Here is a 17,196-nt window from a genome sequence, read left to right as displayed (position 1 = left end):
AACTCCCTTCTCCTCTTCTCTCCTCCCCTTCTGTGTTTTATATTTATATATCTCTCGTTAGAAAACAAGACCCATTGAAGGGTGTGAAAAAAAAAAAAAAGTTCAAATGTTGATAGATGAAACAATGCAGAAGGAAAACCGAGAAATAAAAACATTGAATGTGAAAATGGACGCAGATATGAGGATCACCAAGAGAGAAATTACAAGTTCTACATAAAAAAAAAAAAAATAAATAAATAAATAAATAAAAATAAAATAAGCCTTGAAAAGAAGTATGTAAAAAGTACCATTCCATGGAAGCATTCAATTTTTTTTTTTTTTTTTTTTTTTTTTCCCCCACACTCATCTATATGTTTACATTTACAGATATTACATGAAAGAACTTGCCGTGTATCAGCTCGTTCCGAAATGGGTATATCAAATATTTGAACCTTTATATTTGGATTGACTACCCATAAAAAAAAAAAAAAAAAAAAAAAAATTATTCTATCCAATTAGCACCTTTTTAATTGGTGTATTTTTATCAAGTATAAATAAAAACAACACATTTCGCACAAATTAGATATACATTATTTTTTTTCCAATGGAGGGTGAATAAAAAATAATTCTTTTTTTTTTTTTTTTTTTTTTTTTTTACCAATTTGCACATCAAGTGAAATGTGATACACCCTTGGTGAGAAGACTAATTAGTTATGTATTCAAATTGATAAAGAAAAATATATATATCAGCACAAGGACAAGAATAAGAACAAGAGCAAGGACCGGTCGTAAGTTATTCACCACAAGGGTTATAAACATAGAATGACAGTTCAGTCGTTCGTGCATAAATGTTAATCCACTTGTTCATGTGTGTGTAATCGAACATGCAACAAATTATTTAACGCTGATTTAGTGCCTTACAAATCAGGCAGGCGAAGTGATTGAAGTGGGTAAAGTGATTGAAGTGGACGAAGTGACCAAAGTGCCCGAAGCAAGAGACGAACATTAGGCGAAACAAAAAGCACTGTAAAAAATGAAGGACCCAAAACAGAGAGATGAGGGAAGAAACTGTCTAAACATATTTTTCCCTCAATGTGTAGAATCAACAGACACAAAATTAAAACTGTACTTGTATGGAATCTGCATGGAAAACACGTGCATCGTGATCCATGTTACAAAAAAAAAAAAACATGTAATGAGAGGAGATACTTAAACAGAGTTTAGCACCGAGAAAAAGGACAAATAGAAAAAAAAAAAAATAAAAAAAAAATAATGAAATTACTCATATTCGTGCACATATATAGTAAAAATATGTTGAGATGAAAATTCTTATTTGCTGTGTTTTTGTTCTTTATGGGGGAACCGCACAAAGTTAATACGAACTTCCTACTTTAGGAGTTTCCATTTTTGCGTCTGTCTCTTTGTTTGTCTGTCTCTGTCAAGTGAAGATAGACTGAGGGAACCCTTTTTTCACCGTTCTAAACCATGGAGAGACGCCTTCATTTTAAAAAATCAACTGTAGTTGTGCATGGACGTGACAAGAATTTTTGTTTATCTAAATGTTTTTTTGAAAGTTCTGATCTTTAGAGTGTGCTTCGACATTTCGTTTCAGCGACCATGCTTTTTGCACCGGAACACATTATTCATCGACACATATTTTCATGTTAAACACACAAATTTCTAAATTCAAATTCTGTTTTAACTCCTCATTTTGTAGAATATCAATTTTATGAATACTCAAGAGGATCATATTAAGGGAAAGGGGAAAAAAGTCCAATTAATTGGAGAACTAATTTTCGCTTATAACTCAGATGATATAGAGAAAATAAATTTGGAATTACGAGATGGCAATGACCGATGTGATTATTTATATATGGCTTATTATAGAGAAAAACCCATCCTCATATATGGAAATATGAAAGAAAAAAAATATATGAACGTTCTGTTCATACTGTATAATTTGAATAAATATATATATAACATTTCTGATGATCATGTAAACAGTCTCGTTTTGGATGCATTTAGAACAGATAGGTTATTCACAAAAACAGGGGTTAAAAAAGATGCAGAAAAGTATGACCACGTGCAGGAAGAAAAAGTTGCAGAAGAAAAAATGTACACCACAGGTAAAGATAAAATGAATGAGAGGGATCAAATTTACTTCGATCATGACGACCGTGTGAGCAGCCTAGTAATCGACAAACCAAGCGACACTCAGGACATGTTCTCGTGGGAAAAGAAAGAGAACAATCAAAACTTCAAGCAGAATGAACAGAATGAGAAAAGGGATCGATTTGTCCATTCAGATAAGGAACATTCAAGCACTACGAATGTAGAAAGTGCATTAAAAGAGGAAAAAGGAAATAACGGAGCTTGTCCACAATTTATTGAAAATAAAAATGAACATCCTCTGACTATGCGTGACATAATTGCAATAATGAATAATAAAAGCGTTTATGTAAGAATAATAGAAGAGGAAGTAGAAGCAGGAGAAGAAGCAGGAGCAGGAGAAGAAGCAGGAGCAGCAGGAGCAGAAGATAAGGAAAAAAGTCTTCCCTGTGGTGATTACCGAGGAGAAGCATTTATACCCAAGAAGAAAAACATGAATTCTGCCCTTTTATTCATTTCATTTTTAACGTACATAATTTCAGCAGTGAACAAAACATCTTATTACATACTATGCACACTTCTGAAAATAAGTGCAAAGTTTGTCTCAGAGCAGAAGAAAAACACACTTATTTATATCAAAGAGAGATTACTGATGCATTCAGAGTGGCATCAATTATTAACTAATTTAATAGCATATAACCAAAATCCATCTGATTACTACATGTACAAACAGATACTGTTAATTCGGTTGTGTAATTTTGTAATAGATACAGTTTTGGGAGTCTTCATTTTTTTCTTAGTCTCCCACAGAATTATTAACCTCCATTTTGTTTTCCAAAAAATGAGCCTTTTTTATGACACCGGAACATTGACGTAAGTGCACATGGAGTATATGTCCAGGGCAATGTCCCCACCCATGTGCAAGTGCAAGTATATGTATGAGTACATGTATAAACTACACCTAAATGTTTTTCTTTTTTTTTTCTTTGCGCATGAATCCATGCTACTTTCTGAATGCCGATTGCTTAATTTACCCACGTCTTATTGCATCAGAGGGGATTGAATGTTTGCACGAATTATTGAAACATGTAACCTCTAGCAACAGAACACAAGTGATCAATTCTTTTTTTCTTCTCCTTTTTCTTCTCCCTTTATCTTCTCCCTTTTTTTTCTCCCTCTTTTTTGTGCAGGTCCATACTAGGAACATTGCTACAAAACCCACTGGGATTGAAGCTGAACAATAACTTCACCTCTTTTATTGGAAGTATAATCATCTCTATTTTGGACAAATGGTTCATATATCACATCAATGCATGCACATAATATGCATGAAAGTATATGTTTCTCCCATGTACAACCATTCATAGCAGAAAAAAAAAAAAAAAAAAAAAAAAAAAAAAAAAAACATATGGACAAGAATTTTTTTTTTTTCTATTCCCATCGTCATAGGGACTATTTCAAGAATGTATTTCATTTGAAGAACATTTCAGTTGTTGACCTTATTTTATTTTCCTCTACTTGTGGATTTTCTTTTTTTCTTTCACTCGTGATGGATTACCTCAAGATTATCACTGCCCATGTAGGGGAACCAACTGGGAAAGACGGCGAGGATAACAAAAAAAAAAAAAAAAAAAATAATAAAACAGTGAAAAGGGGGGAAAAGTGAAAAGGGGGGAAAAGCGAAAAAGGGGGGAAAAGCGAAAAAGGAAAAAAAAGGGGGGAAAAGCGAAAAAGTGAAATATTAAAACAACGAAATAACGAAAGAATGAAATAATAGAGAGGTTCGTTCGTGCCTCCATTCCAGATCAGCATGGAGTTTGTCACGCACATTCAGATATATGTACATATATTTTTTTTATTTTTATCTTCGCCTGACGTCCCATCCTCCCTTTTATTGCAGGTGACATTGATTTTCTTCTTCTTAAAAAAAATACATTCAATCTTTCACAATAACATGTATTCTCTCTATTTGTTGTTCAAGTAAGTCTGAACATGCCACAAAACACTGAAATGAAAGTAGAGGCAAAAGCTGCCTAGAGACAGTAGTGGTTCTATTTCTCCAACGTCACAAAGGCAGACATATTACTTTATACATGTATGCATATCTGCACAAGTGGATCCACACCTCGAGTGTTAAACAAATTGGAGTATATATCCCCCTTCCCATGCTCCAACAAATCTGCATTCGTTCATTTGTATCCTCTTATGTAGTGGGAAAAAATGGAATATTCTTAAATTACGAGTAGACACGAATTATTACACTAATGAAGAAGTCATTCTAGGTTTATTACAAAAAAAAAAAAAAAAAAAAAAAAAAAAAAATGAACGAAATAAAACAGACAAATAAAAGCATTGCAATAAAAATAAGTCTTATGATTTTGCACCCTACTGAAAAAAGGACACAAAATTTCAATGCAAAATTATAACTTAACATATGTCTCTTCTTCCAATTTGTAGGAACCATCCTTTTTACCATACTAATTTTTTTATACCCAACAGTTTTTGTCCTATTTTCGGCTTTTGGACTTATTCACTTTATTATCTATAGTAAGTTCAAAAAAAAAAAAAAAAAAAAAAGTGACTAAAGCGAGGGATATAACATGTGTCAAATGAAGGAAAAACATCTCTATTTTATATGTGCAATTGTACACAAGAAAAGGGCAAGCACAAGAAAGGATATACAAGGATCCTTTTTTTTTTTTACTCTATTTTTTACTTTATTTTTTACCCTATTTTTTACCCTATTTTTTACCCTATTTTTTACCCTATTTTTTACCCTATTTTTTACCCAATTTTTTACCCTATTTTTTACCCAATTTTTTACCCTATTTTTTACCCAATTTTTTACCCTATTTTTTACCCTATTTTTTACCCAATTTTTTACCCAATTTTTACCCCCTTACACTTTCAGGAATTATATACGTCATTTCCATTTTGAAGGAAATTATTTTGCATGTGCCGTTTTACATCTTCCTTCTGAGATCTAGCAAAAATAAATATATCAGCAGAGGGATAAGGTTCTCCATCTGTAAGTTCAGCATAAGAAAGACGCTTCCTTGTGCGTTCACGTTTGCGTTTGTGTGTGTGTGTGTTTATGTATGGTGGGATGAATTATAATAGATTTTTATTTAACATTCAAACACATCTGTTCTTTTTGCGTGCGGAAGAATTAGGTTTCCACCGTCACTACCCCTGAGATATATCTACTTTTGCAGTGATCATCAATTTGTGTCTTTTTTTTTTTTTTTACACATTCCATACTTTTCAGACAAATCAGCGGTACCAGAACAAAAACTATATTATTATCACATTTACAATTTTTTGCAAATTTTTCCATTCTATTGTGATGTATTTTCCGTGCAATGGAAAAACAAACGAGCCTCAAAATATTTACACCCATAGAGACATAATATTTTAAATATATTTTCTTGGAATTTTCGCCTCTCCTCTTTCCCTTTTGTTCACTGTTTTCAGAAAGATACTGAATTGAAAGACCTACCAAAATGTCATTATCTCTTATTAGAAAATTCGAAATTTTCATTTTTCGACAAAATAAAATTATTAATGAATGTTTTCCAGAATTATGATAATGCAAAATGAATTCAAAAATTAAAAGCTTAAGCAAAGGAAGAAGAAATAACTGCATGAAAATATTTCTTAACCTATATAATCCATTGGGTTCACTTCTTTTTTTATATTTCAACTTACACATTTGGTGTCTGTATAAATGTGAAAGAGTATACCTTTTCTCCAGCGTCTTCTCTTCCTATAACTTTCACATATTCTTATTTCAAAAGAATTAATTCTTGTGTCTGTTCCATATGTGTATGCATATATATATATATATATATGTGTGACAGTGTATGTGTTTATATGAAATGTGATACATACACAGACCAAGCACATACTACTAGTTTTTTTTTTTTTTTGGCACATTCTCGAATTATGTTAATTTTACTGATAGCGACGTTACCACAAAATAATGTTCAGCAATTTAAAAAAAAAAAAGTTGTAAAAAAAATAAAAAAAACAAGGCGTGACGAAAAATAAAAACAAAGTATGATGATAAGGAAAAATACACAAATCAATTTCCATTCTTTGTCAAACTCAAAACAATTTTTAAAACAATGGTAAAATAAAAAAAAAAAAAAAAAAAAAAAAAAAAAAATTAGAAATGGTAAAATATATATTGGAGGGCTTAGTGAAAAATGGACAAAATGTTATACATGTTTCATACACAAAAAATAAATGAAAATACACAATGAACATGGGTTTTTAAAAATGTCATTTAATCATATACGGACTAAAAGGTGCTAAGATACTCTTCCAACTTCTTTTTATATTTGTCGTTTATGTGTTCTATTCCAGATTTAACTTCTTTCTACAAAAAGTAAAAGATAAGTGATCATATGAAAAATGCGCATTTTCTTACACCTTCCTTTTCACTCATGTGCATGGTTACTCCAAATGGTGTATATGGAATTATTCAATCATATAAGGACACACTTATTATGTACACAAACAAACATAAACTCGAATGAAAAACGTACATAAACAATAAGAGATCTCGTGGTGTCATAGAAGTTCAGCTTCAAGATGTTTTTCATAAAGTTCAATTCCTTGTTACACCATTCCTTTTTTACATTCGTTATTCTGAGAAAAAAAAAAAAAATGGGAGGAAAAATGAATGGTGCAAAAATGAATATGGCTATCGGATGTGTACATACATGTATGCACTAAGAGAACTCAGAATTTTATTCTGCCATATGTGAATTAGGTGGCAGTATTCTTTTGAAGCGGTGAATATATGATGAATCGACACAAAATGCCTGTTTTTTTTTTTTTTTTTTTTTTTCTCTTTCTATCTCTGTCATTTTCTCTCTCTATCTCTGTCATTTTCTCTCCCTATATCTGTCATTTTCTCTCTCTATCTCTGTCATTTTCTCTCCCTATCTCTGTCACTTTCTCTCTCTGTTTATTTCTCCCATTCCTTATTACGTCTTGTTCTTCTTATAGGTGGAGCTGTACTTATTAAGGATATAATCATTCTTGTGGATCTTTGGATTTTCTTCCAAAATGTTGTCGTCATTATTTGAACTGTAGCTCCTAACAGTGTTTAAGTAATTGCTATCAAAGCTATTATTATGGAAATTTTTTTCTGAGTTGTTAAAATTAGTTACAGTAGAAACTTCCGCATTGTTATTTTCCTCGTTGTTGTAGCTGTATATATGAATTACCAATTTCTTATTATCATTTTTGTCTATGTACAAATCTATTAGCATTAGTGGGTAACTAAAAATAATGAGTGCTTGATTTACGTGGCTATTAGACGGAATACACAAAAGAAAGTTAGCACTGTCTTCGATGTAATAACAGTTAAACTGAACGGATATGCAAGAATGGGCATAGGGGAAAGGGTGATGGGTGGAGCAGCATGAGTAGTAGCGATAGGGATAGTGATAGTGGTAGCAATAATAATAGTGACATCAATAGTGATAGTAGCATCAATAGTGATAGTAGCATCAATAGTGATAGTAGCATCAATAGTGATAGTAGCATCAATAGTGATAGTAGCATCAATAGTGATCGTGATGAGGTTCTTATCAAATCAAAGGCACATATTTTAATAGACATAAAAAGAATAAATGAACACTATACACATTATGCAAATCTTTGTATATTACAATTTTATTATTATTCTTCAGGTAGCACTTAATCGTGTTTTTGTTCTTTATATCGATCAGGGCCGACATGTCATTGTAATTAAAGTCAAAGGGAATGGTATGCACATTCTCGCTGCAAAAATTGGATCAAATGGAGAATAAAAAATATATCAAGGTGTTGGTTACATATCTGTGTTTCGTTCAATCTACTTTTACATTATTGAAATTTTCAATTTTTACCTTTCTGTACTGGAAATGAGTTTCTGTAACTTCTTCGATATTCCATCTAAAACGAATAATACCTATCATGTCGTAAAAAAAAAAAAAAAAAAAAAAAAAAAATGAAGTGGTTTTGGCAATGAAGGAGATATTTAACAATCACATTCTCACACATGCACACGTTGGACGTATTGCACATTTCTGAGCCTAAAAATAAATGAGGAAATGACAGTTGCCATTTTCACTAATCGTCCAAGATTCCTACATGAACACCGCGTCGATATATTTCAATCTGTGAAACGGGATAACACAAAAAGTTGTTGTCGCCTGGACCTGCGAAAAAGAAAAAATGAAGTATGAAAATGATGAAACATGCAAAGTAGGCAAGCAAAATAAACATGCAAAGTAGATATGAAAAGTAAAAATGCATTGTAAACATGCAAAATAAATATGCATAAAACTGGTATATAGAAAAATACACTCGCCCAAATATCCACACAAAATAGTGCGCAAGTTATAACTACTTATTCCTTTTAATTTTGTACCATCGTCGTCATTCACAACATTTACCAAAACGGAATCCATACATAAGTTTATTTTTTCTTGAGAGCAGTTCTCGTATATTTTTCTTTCCTCCTGTTAACCGAAAAAGAGTGTGCGCATATTATGGACGACAGGGTATGGACAAAAAAAAAAAAAAAAAAAAAAAAAAGAAAAGAATTATGAACAGCAATGTAAATCTGTCAAGCGTACGAAAAAATTATGAACAGCAATGTAAATCTGTCACGTGTGAGAAAAACTTATAAAGTGCAATAAAACATTGTAGATGGTGAAGAGCGTTAAGGATAAAAACAGAACAACGGAAAAATTACCCAAAAAATTTGACACACTTTGTATTCCATCTTTCCAATAATTCTCTTGATTTTTTTTGCCAGTTTTTTCTTGGTCTGCACGTATAAAAAAGCAGGAAATTGCGTGTATATATATATATATATATGCGCATGCGTGTGATCTCTATTGGGTAGACTGAATTAAAAAAAGAAATTTCTCAAATGCTGCTTCCTAGTTGGACACGGAGGAATTGCCATGAATCTACCTAGAGGTCAAAAGAATGGCACACCCACAAGCAAGCAGACCTTTATTACCATACTTGATGGAACTAACCTGTTGTATTAAACTCAACAAAGGCGTAACAAAACTGATACACACATTCTTGTCTTGTATTTTTTCAATATATAACAAGGTCAAATTAATTAACAACTTGATGGTTATAATTCTGAGGTACAAATTATTTATATGAACATTTATAATGTTCCAAAAAACATAAACAAAATTATGATTTGAAATTTTAAAAAATGGGATAATCACATTATTAAAATTTCCATCAAAATTTTTGATAAAATTGTAAACAAATTGGATACTCAACAAGAAATATTTGTCTGAAATTTTATTTTTTATATTGTCCTTTTCACACTTTTTTATATTTTTTTCTTTCTGTACATTTGTTAATAGCAAGAAATTCAGCAATATCGGATTGCTCAGTTCATTGTACTTCATCAACATGCTGTTATTAATTCCTTCTGTTTGTGGACATCCCTTATAATTTCCCTCCTCTTGTTTATTAAAAATCTGAACACCATTATTCCCTCCTATTATATCTTCCTTCATATTCGTACAGATCACCTCTTTGTTTATATTCTCAAAAGACATTTGATTATTCTTATTCACATCAGCATTCATGTCATCTTCCTTTTGGAAAATTTTTTCAACACATGTTTCGGCCGCTTGCATATAGTAATTGTTAACCAAACTAAGAAAAAACATTTCTTCCTCTTTGTTGTGTTCAGGTAACAAATATTCAATGGAAGAACAATACTCATTTTCAAACTCTGTATCGTCAGTTGGATTTTTTCCCCTGATATTCACCTTCTTATGAGAATCAAAAAAATAATTGTAAAAATAAGGGTCTTTCAATTCATTCGATAGGATTTTATGTAGGAAGTTTTCATTAATACGTTCTCCAAAAATAAGTGAATATACAATTTTATTAATTTTATCATTTTTCAAAATATTTAAAGATCTTATTAAAATAAATAATGACAAGGTTGTATTTATTAAATAATTATAAAGTATAGAAAAATTATTAAAACAATTAACATAGCATAAGGGATGAAAAGTGAGACTTAATTTAAAAATATTGTAAAATACATTTGTTATGCTCATTTCATTGCTATAATAATTTAGTACTCTTAAAGTAAAATAGTTAAAATCGAATAAGTACCTGTATATATCATTGTTCACATTTTCATCGAACGTAATTTTCTTTTGTAGAGTGGGGATTTCGATATGACACAACTGGCTTAGATTGTGCTTTTGAACTTTTTCCAAAAAAATGCTGTTTCTTATTAGTTTCTTAATGTCACAAAATTCATCTTCTCCATATATACAATCATTTCCATTTCGATTTCCATTTCCACTACTGTTAATATTGCTACCACCACTACACCCATTTGAGTACTTACTTTTTTTTTTTTTCTTATGCAAAATCCCATAGGTTGAGCTCATGTGAATGTAAATTTTTTTTTTTTTCCGTTTCCTGAAGTAACTGTCTTTTACTTCATTTTCCTTTATGAAATTTGAATCTTTCTTGTTTCCTTCCGTTTCTTTTTCTGTCTGCACATGTGTTTCATCTCTGTCCTCGCTGTCCCGACCGTCTTCACTTTGTTTTACATCTTGCGTGGACTTATCAGTTGCTGCTGCTTCTTTCTTGGAGTTCCTTTTTCCACTAAAATAGAGGAACTCGTACGAATTGTCTGCTTTCTTGCTTTTCGGATTCACGCTATTATTATTTTCTTTTAAATTTTCCTGTACGTTGGATTGAGATTCTTCTACTCCTTCTACTCCTTCTGCTCCTTCTGCTCCTTCTGCTCCTTCTACTCCCTTTACTTCTGCTTCTTCTACTCCCTTTACTTCCTCTTCTAGTTCCTCCTTCCCGTCTTGAATAATATCCCTCTCGGCTTCTGCACAACTGATGTTCGAATTAATGGAAGACGTATTCGAGTATGACAAGCTTTTGCAAAAGTTGAAATTTTTTAAATTCTTAAAATTATTATTAATTAATTTTAAAAAGGGAGTGCTGTTGCTATAATTTAGTTTTTCCAATTTTCCTGTGGAAATATCATTTCCGTTTTCCTCTCTCTCATGGAATTTTTTCTCCTCCCTCGTATTAACACTTCCTTCGCACTTTTTCTTTTCGTTAACTTCTAGTCCCTTCCTTTCCTCATCATCGTCACCCAATATTTCTTTGGCTTCCTCATCCATATTTGGTATCCCTTTCGAATTTTCCCACTCTTCTCTCCTGCTCGATTTTCCTTCGAAAAAAGAAGAATTATGTTTTTCACAATTTTTCTTACTGGAGAAGTAAACATGGTCAATACTGTTGCTGTAGCTTACTTTTCCATTTAAATTGGATATTTCCTCTTTTTTGAGATGGAACGAGTCCTCTCTTTTGCCATTCCGATGATCACTCCTATTATCACTTCTTTTATCACTTCTATTATCACTTCTATTATCACTTCTATTATCACTTCTATTATCACTCCTATTATCACTTCTTTTATCACTCCTATTATCACTGACGCTGTCACAGAAGCCGTTGTCTGCATATGGGGCCACACAATCAAAATATATGGAATTGTGAAAGGATCCAATAATTGGAAAATAGAAATAAATTAGGAGCTTCACTACCAACATATCATTTATTCTTCTCTTCTGACAGTTTAGCACATCTTCGAAAAAGTACAAGACGTCGTCTATTTCATCTAAATAAGTGTTAAACAATTTTTTCTGTTTTTCTGATTCTTTGATTTTTCTATATATTTTATTCATCCTTATAAGGTGCGTTCGAAGGTAACAAACCAAAATGGTAAAAAATGCAGACCTCAAAAGAATGAAATTTTCAATTCCTTCATCTTCAACTACAACAGAGAAAGGTTTGGTGTGTGTTTGCATGCATGTGTTTGAATGCATGTGTTTGCATTCCTATGTATTTGTTCAGGTAAGTTCTTATAGACGGAGGCCCGGAGCAAACATGAAAGATGGGTGCAAGACAAACAGACGAGATGAATAACTTGGAGAAACGTGATAGAGGTGCGACCCCTGGGGTCGGTCCTACGCTCAAAGGGTGATACTTACTTTTCAAAATGTTAAGAATTATATTTTTGACATAAGTTCTCGTGATTATGTCGTTGAATTTGTACAGTCTCAAGGATTCTGTATACAGGGGGAATTTCATACTCTTCTTTATGAAATGGAAAAGATGTAGATGTTAATATTGTAGGTTGTTAAAATTGAGCGTATTAAAGTTATGAACGTTAAAATTGAGCATAATAAAGTTATGAACGTTAAAATTGAACGTGTTAATGTTGTGGATATCAATACTAATCGTGTAACGGAATATATTTTGTGCACACAGGAGTGGATCACATGTAGATATATGCATGTGGACGTTACGCCTATTTAGACGTAAACTAGTCCATCCTCGTAAATGTACTCTGGGTTTACCTCATTAAAGAAGAACTTGGACGTGTGATAATTCAAGAAAAATGATATAGATTTAATCATGGAAATGTAATATGGCATTATTTCATCATCTTGGTAAATAAATGTTGTGTATATAAGATTGTTTATCTTGTTGTTACTAAAAATGTAGTCTGAAAATGAGGATGAGAAAAATGTGAACGAATGGTAAGGAGTTGTTGTAAGGGACAAGGTGTTTTTTTTTTTTTTTTTTTCTTCTTTTTTTTTTTTTTTGGCAGACGCAAATGGATGAATCCTTACATAGGGATATATCCTTTTGCAAGTTCTGTATTAATAGAGTAAGCGACTGGTATATTTGAATTCTTATGTTTTTATTTATGTTTTGTCTAAGCAGGTATATAAAATGGTTAAAGATGTTATCTTCGCAAAAGTACCTTCAAAGAATGAGAAGACAGAGAATGCATGAAACGGGTATTCATGAAACATATGTGTATGTTAACAATTCATGAAAGGATTTTTATTTTTTTAATCCGCGCGATGGGGTTAACAACGAAGAACTTTCCCCTGGAGTCACTCTCATCACTATCGCCCCCTTTTCGTCTTTTTCTTTTTTCCTCATTTTTATTTTTTTTTTTTCTTACTGAAAAATTTGGTCGTCATATTTGTCTCCCCATATTGTTATCTGCGTAATTTTCCTCAACAATTCGATGAAGTTATTTATATTCACATTGTTCAGGTTTATTTTCACTAACTTTTCGAAGTAGTACCTGCAAGGGCATGTGGGTGTAGGTCACGTTGGATAGACGGAAAATATGCTCATAAGGTAAGTATGATGTTAATATACATTAAGTTTGCAGTGAATACAAGTTGTATACGCGATACATGTCAGACAGGTGGGGAGGGTTATTGTGTAGGAAAATCATACTTGAGACATATTTTTCCAAAGTTCCTTGAAAAACTAGAACTCCAGACCTCGTGATGCTTTTTGCATATCTCCTCCTTGCCTGCTCCTCTTACTGTCATACCTCAAATCCTCATGTGTGTAAATTTCCTTCTCATTTTTTGTGTTTTTCAACTTATCGTCCAAATTGTTGAAGTTAAATACATTCCACATATTCGCAAAGGGGAAAAAAAAAAAAAAAGCATAACGTTTTCCTTTTTCCTTTTTCTTTTTTCCTTTTTCCTTTTTCCTTTTTTCCTTTTTTTCTTCTTTCTTTTTTTCCTGTTCTTACATGCAATTTTTGCGGATTTTTGAAATATTGACACTAGTATAAATACCCAAATTGCAGGGTATAAAAAATGGTGAATTGTTATGCATAATGGCGTACATTGTTTTATATACACCCTTTTGTTATGTCATATATATGGTGATACGTAAAAGTGTATTTATACTTCACAATTTTTTTTTTCTTTTTTCTTTTTCTTTACTCGTTTTTTTCCTAATGTGACACATACATGTATTCATGCTTACTCGTTCACATTCGTTTTCATCATGCTTTACTCAGGTACTGTGACTTGTTTTTGTTTTTTCTTTTCGGAACAATATTTATGTGGGGAAAAAGTTATTGCACTGCTTTTCATTTTAATTCGCACTTTTTGGGGTTAGCGCTTGTTGTATTTTTTCTACTTTTTGGTATGAGTTACATTTTCTTTGTTACCTCTTGACGTTCTTTTTGGTACGAGTTATAATATTCTTTACTACTACGTTCGATTTTCTTTACTATACTTTCGATTTTCTTTACTATACTTTCGATTTTCTTTACTATACGTTCGATTTTCTTTACTATACGTTCCATTTTCTTTGCTAGTACTTTACATTTTTTTTTTTTTTTTTTAATGATAACAAATTAACATATTGTATGAAGAACGAAACATTTTCACAGCATCGTTTAAATCTACCATAAGGAGAACATAAGGAACGCAAAAAAAAAAAAAAAAAAAAAAAAATTTAAACAAAAATAAAACCAAATAAAAAAAAAATCAAGTACACATATGCAGTTGTATCTAAGACTGGATCTCTATACCTGTGTGCATATACAAGAACGGGCACACGTCTTTACATAAATTTGTAAAATCGTGCAGAAATGAAAGGAGAAGAACATAAGAAAGAGGAAAACGTTGGAAAAGTAGCTCATCCCCATGAGTCTGGTGAGTAACTAAAAATCAGAAACATTCCTTAAGGCATGTATATTATGTACATACAGATATTTATGCATATGTACCTATACGTATGTGAACATACATTATGCACAGCTAAAAGTACACACACGAGTGATTTCTGTTCTGTTCAATAATATATGACCCTGTGCAGGCGAAAAAATCATCATTAATCCGAAAAAGAGAAACTATCAAGAATTGAAGGAAAATATGAGTAAGGAGAGGGAGAAAAAAAAAAAAAAAAAAAAAATAGTTACCCCTTATGTGTATGCACATGCGCTTTTTTATACTTGTTCATATTTTCCTTCGGATATGCGCACGCAACTATCCTTTGAATATACATATATTTCAAAATCCCCAGGGTCAATTGTTCATTTTACGCCACTCCTACTTGCAGATATGAAGAGCGTTTTGTCATTTATTCCTAGAAGTGTTCAATTAAATGAAAAAAAAAATGCATAAGGGATGATGAAAGGAATATTCTTCTATATCACAGTGTTGTATATCATTCTCCGTAAGCGTGCAATACAAGGAATGAAAAGAATTGAAAACAGTACCTACTTCATCACTTTAATGTATGTAAAAAGTGTTTCAGCATGTAGACGTAGGAAAAATAAAAATAAAGCTTATTATAACAATACACTGAATTATAATATATATCCACCAGAAAATTTGAAAATTTCAAATATCAACTTTGATAATCACGTCATTGAAATAGAGAACCTTACACTAAGTAATTACAACATTGTTTCAGTTGATTATGGATATACTTTTATGGGTAAGAAAAGAAACAGAAAAATAACTCATTCTATAGTTATGTTAGGAAAGAGCTCCACATATATGTAGTTATATGTACCTTTATATTATATATCTTATTTTTTGAAACAGTATTCAAGACCTTTTTGTATATAACATAGGCATACTGTGTTTTTAGAACATCTCCTGCATTAATTTATGAACTGTGTGCGAAAGTACTATAAATGTGTAGCTTATGAAAATTTTTATATTCCCACCCACATCTCCCTCTGCACATATCACATCTTCTACAAAACGCAGGCCTTTGTATACGTTGCAAGAACAAGTATATATATGAGAAAATCACTGAAAGACATAAAAATTTAATATACACAAAAGACTTTGATTTACCGATTAAAGAAAATGTTATTCTGTTTTATACACTTTATTTTAAAGGTTACATAAATAATTTCTTTTCCTTTTTTCATTATCTGTTTGAATTCATATATAACAGCAATTTGATTGTTATCATCGGATGCAATGGGTTAGATTAAAGCATCGAAATGAGATTCGCAAGGAGACTCAAAACGGGCATGGAAAGTGGGAGAAGGAGGGAGAGGATTTTATTATACCCCTACAGCTTCTACCTCAATGAACATGTATAGGTGCGTGCATGCTCGTGTTTATTCACGGTTTACCTGTACATGAAACGAATCAAACAAGTTTGTTAGAGACATAAATTGTATGCATGGAGTCGATTCGTTATTCCCCCTCTCCCTCCCCTCATCTCCTCTTTCCACTGGATGAACGGCACTGAGTACACACCCACGCATGTTATATGTTTATACACACACATTCACGCATACATACATACATACATACATACTAACGCATGAATGTGCGTAATTTTCCTGCAACTGCCAGGCCACACATGAACAGACTGTCAAGCGATATGGGCCGACACATGTGCTATTTTATGAACGAGGTAAATGGCAAAAGAGAAAATCCCATGGAAAATGGAAGAAGAAAAAGAATACCATTTGAAGTTCAAAATGAATTAATTACATTTAATAATAATAATATTTATAAAAGAGAACAGAATAATTATGTGGAAAATTATTTTATTATGTCGAATAAAGTAAATTCCAACACGGAAGAAAAAACGGATAACACTTTGAATTTTTCGTTAAAAAATCTGGTTACTAAAATAAAGGATGAAAATAACACACTATTTTCAAAATTTTACAATAGAAATTGTAGAAGACGAAAGGATACCCTATCTGCTACTTACCTTCTCGATTACTTTTTGAAGTATTACAACATTATTGGTAGTTCTTTTCTGTTACCCTCTAGGAACCTGAATTATGTATATCATATGAAGAAATGATACTCGCTGTGTAAGCATAATCCGTTCTTTTTTTTTTTTTTTTGTACACATCTTTTGAATATGTGTGCATGTAAAGAGAAGCACTTACATAAACAATTTTGTAGACCCACAATCAAAACAATCACCACGATTACCAGGACCACCATGCAGGAGGTGATATTCCATTTTGCATTAATTTTTCGTATCGTCAAATTTGTTTTTTTACCGCTTTTTACTCTTGCGAAGCTCAGGAGTGCCAATTTGTATCCGCGAATGCAGCGTTTAGTCGCCCGTTCTTAAAGATTAAATTGCGAGTCAGGCAAGCGGGACGTATCCATTCATCCGTTCGCTCACTCGACCATTCGCTCACTCGACCATTCGCTCACTCGACCATTCGTTCACTAGATCATTCGTTTATTAGTTATTCCC

At 31.9% G+C, this 17,196-nt stretch overlaps 3 protein-coding genes across 3 annotated transcripts; 2 read left to right on the top strand and 1 right to left on the bottom strand.

Moving 5' to 3' along the window:
• Nucleotides 1–1,012: 1,012 nt before the first annotated feature.
• Nucleotides 1,013–5,688, top strand: PGO_112920 (N-acetylglucosamine transferase; the record flags this gene model as incomplete). Its single annotated transcript, XM_028688626.1, has 9 exons — nucleotides 1,013–1,171; nucleotides 1,697–2,961; nucleotides 3,279–3,380; nucleotides 3,538–3,667; nucleotides 3,989–4,068; nucleotides 4,300–4,370; nucleotides 4,546–4,635; nucleotides 5,000–5,178; nucleotides 5,563–5,688. The coding sequence occupies 9 exons, from the start codon at nucleotides 1,013–1,015 to the stop codon at nucleotides 5,686–5,688; spliced, it is 2,202 nt and encodes a 733-aa protein (XP_028544427.1).
• A 703-nt stretch (nucleotides 5,689–6,391) lies between these two features.
• PGO_112910 (hypothetical protein, conserved) lies at nucleotides 6,392–13,623 on the bottom strand (the record flags this gene model as incomplete). Its single annotated transcript, XM_028688625.1, has 14 exons — nucleotides 6,392–6,469; nucleotides 6,639–6,741; nucleotides 7,087–7,469; nucleotides 7,773–7,884; nucleotides 7,992–8,053; nucleotides 8,236–8,303; nucleotides 8,516–8,606; nucleotides 8,843–8,917; nucleotides 9,135–11,947; nucleotides 12,165–12,270; nucleotides 12,534–12,682; nucleotides 12,810–12,943; nucleotides 13,151–13,276; nucleotides 13,535–13,623. The coding sequence occupies 14 exons, from the start codon at nucleotides 13,621–13,623 to the stop codon at nucleotides 6,392–6,394; spliced, it is 4,389 nt and encodes a 1,462-aa protein (XP_028544426.1).
• Nucleotides 13,624–15,134: 1,511 nt separating this feature from the next.
• Nucleotides 15,135–16,788, top strand: PGO_112900 (hypothetical protein, conserved; the record flags this gene model as incomplete). Its single annotated transcript, XM_028688624.1, has 3 exons — nucleotides 15,135–15,444; nucleotides 15,723–15,945; nucleotides 16,326–16,788. The coding sequence occupies 3 exons, from the start codon at nucleotides 15,135–15,137 to the stop codon at nucleotides 16,786–16,788; spliced, it is 996 nt and encodes a 331-aa protein (XP_028544425.1).
• Nucleotides 16,789–17,196: the final 408 nt, after the last annotated feature.

The sequence above is a fragment of the Plasmodium gonderi genome (assembly GCF_002157705.1).
Source record: "Plasmodium gonderi DNA, contig: Chr11, whole genome shotgun sequence".
NCBI lineage: Eukaryota > Apicomplexa > Aconoidasida > Haemosporida > Plasmodiidae > Plasmodium > Plasmodium gonderi.
This window is presented reverse-complemented; position numbering and strand designations above follow the sequence as displayed.